Source organism: Adiantum capillus-veneris, chromosome 29 (genome assembly GCF_014529385.1).
Source record: "Adiantum capillus-veneris isolate H3 chromosome 29, ASM1452938v2, whole genome shotgun sequence".
Classification (NCBI taxonomy): Eukaryota; Viridiplantae; Streptophyta; class Polypodiopsida; order Polypodiales; family Pteridaceae; genus Adiantum; species Adiantum capillus-veneris.
In genome coordinates this window covers 52,808,977-52,816,103 of record NC_140959.1, presented here as the reverse complement: position 1 = coordinate 52,816,103, position 7,127 = coordinate 52,808,977, and the positions used below count along the sequence as shown (strand labels likewise).

At 43.3% G+C, this 7,127-nt stretch overlaps 1 protein-coding gene across 1 annotated transcript; it reads left to right on the top strand.

Moving 5' to 3' along the window:
- Positions 1-2,263: 2,263 nt before the first annotated feature.
- Positions 2,264-6,704, top strand: LOC147419193 (pentatricopeptide repeat-containing protein At5g27110-like). The gene has a single exon (XM_086505403.1). It carries the CDS (start codon positions 2,402-2,404, stop codon positions 6,428-6,430), a length of 4,029 nt encoding a protein of 1,342 aa, XP_086361529.1. The 5' UTR covers positions 2,264-2,401; the 3' UTR covers positions 6,431-6,704.
- Positions 6,705-7,127: the final 423 nt, after the last annotated feature.

Here is a 7,127-nt window from a genome sequence, read left to right as displayed (position 1 = left end):
GTGTCACGACAAAGTCCCTAGGTGCTGGTCGCATCCGTTTTCTAGACGGTTTTCAGTACGTCATATCAGGAACAATTTCAGTGGCAAAAAATTGTCGGATACGCAAAACGACTTGTTAAGGTTATAAGTGCGGCTATACATATAGCAAGGCTATGAATTGTTAATGAAATATTTCATTGTTCGTACCTTCTATTATGGTTCAAACATTTTAGAAAGGCTTGCAAATGATTGCAACAACAAGTATCTAGTTTCTTTCAAAACTATTTACACTCCTCTTTAATGTGTGCTCGGAGTGTCACATTCGCCATCAGTATTGGCAAGGATGGTCATGAATATACAAGTTCGGATCTGTTTTTTGCTAAATGCATGCACACTAGGTGTTATGGGCCCTAGTGTTTAACAAAGGCTGATTTGGAGCGGCATGCATATTCATAACATTAGTTGCTTATGAAGCATTTTGCACTCTCAGTGCAATATCTCAATGAGATTCCTTTTGGGGTCTACCAATCACCAATCGAGGTCATGGCTCGGTTTTGGTGCTTGTGGATCTTTCAAGTTAACCAAGATGGTTATTCAAGACATTCTTGATTCCTCACCAGGGGAAACACACCTCAGTACTGTCAGTTATCCAAAGGGATAGACATATTACAAAGTGTAATCTTGTGCTAAAGGATATGCAAAGTGCGTCCATAGCACCAAAAAATCCATTAGTAAGCATTTAATGCTCTACTTGGAGTTTGCTTACCATCAGTTAAAACATGTTTGCGACTAGGTTTAGTCTCTTCATGTATAAGTCAAGTTCTGAACCTTGAACACTAGTTATGGTGGGGTTGTTTACTGATGAAATTGGAGAACAAGTCAAGGACCTACACTTGGCTGATGAGTTATGTCAGCAAGTTACTTTCATGGAAAGTGAAAAGAGGTACTCTTTTGGGTACATCTTTGTTGTGATTACTCGTTTAACATGCTCATGTGCGTTCTAAATAGAGTCTACACACTATGATTGGATTGGAACCGGTAACACAAGATGGTTGCAAATGGACAACAATGTACAAAATCAAGATGTTATTCTTGATTTCATTGGACCTCCTACTGAACCGTGTTTCGGTCAAACAAACAGCTGGATCCATGAGGGATACCACTGTGGAAAACATTAGTGTTCTTATGAAGATCCTATCACTTTTGTTTTCGCGGACGAAAACGCTTCTCCAAGGGGGAGTAATGTCATGCCAAGAGTAGGACTATAGGAGGACACGGCCCTGGCCAAGGGCCGACGGATACACATGCGGTATAGGGGCTATATATAGCTAAGAGCCAGAGGGCCAAGGGCCTATATATAGGTATGGTTGGGTGGTTATTGGTATGTCTTATCTTCCCAGTCTCTCAAAAGAAAACATAAGGTAAAGAGAGGATAACTGGATAGAAACTTTGTATTGTCACAATGCCATACTTGATGGAAGCTTTATTTTAAGCACTTGACATGAGGGAGAATAGGTTGTCCTTACTATAGCAACCACAAAATGATACAAAGGAATTCGTCTAACTATAAAGCCAATAAGAAGAAGAGCAGATTAGCACCAACTCATAAGCCATGAAGTGTATTCTCTATACATGGACCAAATCTCAAAGCAAGCATGACTAAACAAAGGAAAGACCAGGAGACTTGGTTATGTGCCTTTCTCAAATCCAAATGTAAAGCAAAACATTTCTAAGCAGATACATAAATCATATCCAATCCCAACATACGAGGTAAAATAATGTCTCTAAAGGAGTTGTCTTTGATATAGTAATGTGGATACACATGAATCATATCCAATCCCAACATACTAGGTAAAATAATGTCTCGAATGGACTTGCCTTTGATATAGCAATGTGGATACACATGAATCGAATCCTATCCCAACATACCACTCAAAATAATGTCACTAATAGACCACCATTTTTATTTTTAAACAACATACCAGAGGCCCCACAAAGGGAGATGCTTATCCCTTCCAAATATTAGCCATGAAACATGGTCGGGCAAGAGCCACGATCTTCTCCAACTAATAGAGGATGGATATGTGATTATACTTGCTTATATTGACACTCATTTATCCCATGGGATACGATGTGCTATTGGTAAGATGCGCACATCATCGCATCAGGTAGAGATTGAGACTGGAAGATTTAGGAGAGTACCCGTAGGCTGTAGGCATCAGGCCACCTAATTGATGCGCCACATGTACTCCTCCTTGGGTGGGTCACCGGAGGAGGAGAACACACTGGCAAGAGCCCTAGCAACGTGACAAGGTTTTCCTCTAGAGGGGACCCAACGGGGGATTTGAACCCACAACCGGTAGGTTGAGCAGCGTTAGACACAATGTTTATGGAGCTGGCATGACAAGCACCCTGCACATGAATGCGATCTGTTGTGGAAGGTGCCTTTAGGGAGACGAACACCAAGGCAGCCTCTGCATACCCTGACGCTAAGCAGATAATTACCCAAGGTGTCCTGTGGTTTGATGGCTTCCACACACTATCTTGGGTTGATGAAGCCTTTGGAAGAAGCAGATTATGTGCAACCGTTCCGGAAGCTTCTTTTCTGGCTTTACTGCGAACGTGTGCCAAGAATAAGGATCTACACAGAGGTGCCAGTTTACATGATGAGATATCGAGAACTGGGCTGCTTGAAAAATTCTCTGATGCTTTAGTTAGCATGTATGCAAAATGTGGTGCCCTAGCGAAAGCAAGAGAGCTGTTTGACTCTTCTAAAAGTAGGGACGTATTTGCGTGGACTGCACTTATTGTTGGATATGCTGAGAATGGTATGGCTCATGATGCTCTGCACATTTTTGAGCAGCTGCAGAATGCAGGTCTTCCTCCAAATGCTACCACTTTTGCATGTGTTTTGAAAGCGTGTGGTAGCATTGGCGCAATTGACAAGGGAGAGGAAGTTCATGATGCAATTGCCAAAGAGGGTTTGTTGGCAAACAATGTAAAGCTTGGCACGGCTTTATTAGGAATGTACGTTAAGTGTGGTGCTTTATCAAAAGCACACAGAGTGCTTGAGGAGCTTCCTGTGAGGGATGTTATTTCTTGGAATGCACTCATTTCAGGATATGTTGAGAACAACAGAGGTGAGCAGGCGCTTTTCTGTCTTGAGCAGATGCAACGTGAGGGCCTTTCCCCTGATGCAATCACCATAGCTTGCACCTTGAGAGCCTGTGGCATCATGCGAGCAGCTGACAAGGGAGAAAAAATATATGACCAATTTGCTAAAGGGGGACTTTTGGGAGATGACATTGTTCTTGGCAATGCCTTGGTTGACATGTATGCCAAGTGTGGTGCTCTTGTAAAAGCACGACAAGTACTAGGGGAGCTTCCCATTCGGAATGTTTTTTCATGGAATATACTAATGGCAGGATATGTGAAACATGGGGAAGGTGAGCAAGCCTTAAACTGTTTTGAGCAGATGCAGCGTGAGGGCATTTCTCCAGATGCAGTTACCTTTGCTTGTGCCTTGAAAGCATGCGCGAGCATGGGAGCAGTTGAAAGGGGGGCAAAGCTGCATGATGAGATTGCTAAACAACGTCTCTTAAGAAGCAATCCCAAGCTTGGCACGGCGCTAGTGGACATGTATGCTAAATGCGGTGCGTTCACAAAAGCACGCCAAGTGCTCGAAGAACTTCCTGTTCGCAATGTCATCTCTTGGAATGCATTGCTTGCAGGATATGTTCAACACGACGAAGGTGAACAAACGCTAAATTGTCTTGAACACATGCACTATGAAGGACTTATTCCAGATGTAGTGACATTCACCTGTGCTTTAAAAGCATGCGGTAGCATTGGTGCTATGAATGAGGGAGGAAAACTTCATGATGAGATTGTTCAACAGGGTCTTTTGGCCAAAAATGACATTCTTGGTAATGCTCTTGTGAGCATGTATGCCAAATGTGGTGATTTTATAAAAGCACGACAAGTTCTGGAGGAGCTTCCCATACAAAGTGTTATCGCGTGGAATGCGTTAATTGCTGGATATGCTGACCAGGGTGAAGGTGAGCAAGCAATCCAGTGTTTTGAGCAAATGCAAAATGAGACCCTTTCTCCAGATGCAGTGACCTTTGCTAGTGTGCTGAAAGCATGTGGCAGTATAGGTGCACTTGACAAGGGAGAAAGACTCCATGACATGATACTTCGCCTAAAGCTTGTGGAAAATCATACTCAGCTTGGCAACGCTTTAGTAGATATGTACGCGAAGTGTGGGGCTTTTGCAAAAGCAGTGCAAGTCCTCGAGGATCTTCAGATCCGAGATGTTGTATCTTGGAATGCTTTGATTGCAGGATATGTGGAACATGGTGAAGGCAAGCAGGCGCTGAACTGCTTTGAGCACATGCAGCAGGAGGGCCTTTCTCCAGATGCAGTTACATGTTTATGCATTCTCAAAGCATGTGGTGGACTAGGAGACTCGGAGAAGGGAGAGGAGATACATGATCGGCTTGATAAGGAGGGATGGCTAGGAGATAATATTGTGCTTGGTACTGCTCTTGTCGATATGTATGCCATGTGCGGTGCTCTTCCAAAATCTCAGCAAGTACTTGAGGAGCTTCGTGTTCGTAATGTTATGTCTTGGAATGCGTTAATTGGAGGATATGTAGAGCATGGAGATGGTGATCAAGCTCTGATCTGCTATGAAAAGATGCAGGAAGAGAACGTCTCTCCAGATCCAGCAACTTTTTCTTGCATTTTGAAAGCATGTGGCAGCATAGGAGCAGTCCAAAAAGGCGAACAAATACATGGGAAGATTGTGAAGCAAGGATTACTTGGGGACAATGTTGTGCTTGGCACTGCTTTAGTGGACATGTACGCTAAATGTGAGGCTCTTTCAAAAGCACATCTAGTGCTTGAGGAGCTTTCTGTTCGAAATGTTGTCTCTTGGAATGCATTAATTACAGGATATGTTGAACATGGTAAAGGTGGGCGAGCTTTGAAGTGTTTTCAACAGATGCAGCGTGAGGGCCTTGCTCCAAACACAGTAACCTTTACTTGCGTATTGAAAGCTTGTGGCAGCATGAGAGCAGCTGACGAAGGAGAAAAAATCCGTGATGAGATTGCTAAGCATGGTTTGCTGGGAAAAGATGTTGTTCTTGACACTGCTCTAGTGGACATGTACGGTAAGTGTGGTGCTTTGGCAAAAGCACAACGGATGCTTGGGGAACTTTCAGTTAAGAATGCTGTGTCATGGAATGCATTAATTGCAAGATATTGTGAGCACAAGGAAGGTGAGCAGGCATTGAGCTGTTTTGAACAGATGCGTCGTGAGGGTGTCCGTCCAGATAATGTGACCTTTACTTCTGCCTTGAAGGCATGTGGCATCATAGGTGCAGCTGACATGGGGAAGAAAATCCATGATGAGATTGCTGAGCAGGGGCTATTGAGTGATAATATTGTTCTTAGCACTGCTCTTCTGGATATGTATGCTAAGTGTGATGCTCTTGCAAAAGCACGACAAGTGCTTGAGGAGTCCTCTGCCCGGGATGTGATATCTTGGAATGCACTTATCGCAGGGTTAATTCATAAAGGTGAAGTAGTACAAGCACTTGAATGCTTTCAAAGGATGCTTCAAGAAGGTCTGTCCCCAGATCTAGCCACCTTTTCCAGTGTGCTAAGTGCCTGTAGTCGCTTGGGTTTAGTAGAAGATGCTCAAGAGTTGTTTATGAATATGGGCACTAAATATGGGATCACTCCAGACCTAGAGCTCTACGCATGCTTGATTGACGTCTTTGGGCGTGCAGGTCATCTTGATAAGGCGGCAGGAGTTATTGAGAAATCGCCTTCACCTAATAGTGGAGTTTGGTCGACTCTGTTGGGTGCTTGTCGAAAATGGGGGGACACTAATGTTGGGAGATGGGCTTTTGAGCATGCTATGAAGGTAGACAAAAGCGATACGGCCATCTATGTAGATATGGCAAATATATATGCAGCTGCTGGTATGCGAGAGGATGCAGAGAATATTGAAGCCATGCGAATACAAAATGAAGCATGGCTAAAGCCAACAAACAGGACCGATAAGAGTAGAAATGCCTTTCACTTTCAAGCTGAGGATATAAAGCATGCGCAAAATAAGCACATTCATACAAAGCTACAGGATATTGCTGAGGAAATGAACATTTTATTAAAATTAAAGGGTCAGTTTTGTGCTCATTGTGAGAAGTTAGCCCTTGCATTTGCCCTCATCAATACACCTGCGGAAGAACCTATACATGTGATGCTCGACATGCCGATCTGTGGTGAGTGTCATGGTGTCACATCGCTTATGTCTGAAGTAGAGAAAAGGAAAGTCATTGTTCAAGATCCAAACCAGCAACATGTTTTTCAACATGGGAAGTGCTCATGTGGGCAGGGTGAAGTTGCTGCTTTAATTAACAATACTGAGCTAGTGATGGGCTAGACTGCTCCTCCTTACTATAGAAAAGGTGGGGATGCCAGTGAAGGTGTGAACAGGACTTGGGTTAAGTGAGTGTGCGGGCGCACGTGAGTGTGCGTGCACATGCGTGTGTTTTTGTTTGTGTATGCGCACGCGTGCGTACGTGCTTGTGTTGTAGAATGCCTGTGCATGTCCTCATACCTTCATGTATCTTCACATGTCTGTAATTTGGCACTGCCTTTGGAGGCATGATTTTCTGAACACTTATAGCGGGCTCAAAAGTAGCCATTCATCTCTCTCTCTCCCCGTTGGGTCTCATTGGTCATTTTGGTCTTTTGAAGACGTTTAATACAACATTTCATTTCATTTCATTTCTGTCTCCGCAGACAGATCTTTGAGGTCTTTTGGGATTGTTCCTATGATGTTAAAATCTTCTCTTCTCATGGTTGTGGGTGTGGATGTGTTGATTAAGAGGTTTACAAAAAAAGAAAAAGTGTGAATAAGAAGAGTTTCTAACAATAGGTGTGGGTGTGTGTGTGAATAAGAAGAGGAAGCTAGAATATCCTTTTTATCACTCAAGTGTGGTAGATCGGTCATCTCAATTTCCTCGAGTAGTAGGTCTTGAGTTCAAGCCCCGTTAGATAAATCGTCGAGGTGTGTTGGATTGTTCTTGCAATGTTATTTTTTCTTTTGCTCTCTCTCTCTCTCTCTCTCTCAAAGA

Bases quoted from the DNA above. Each gene is read 5' to 3' on its own strand.
- LOC147419193 (XM_086505403.1), top strand. From the start codon at position 2,402: ATGCGATCTGTTGTGGAAGGTGCCTTTAGGGAGACGAACACCAAGGCA.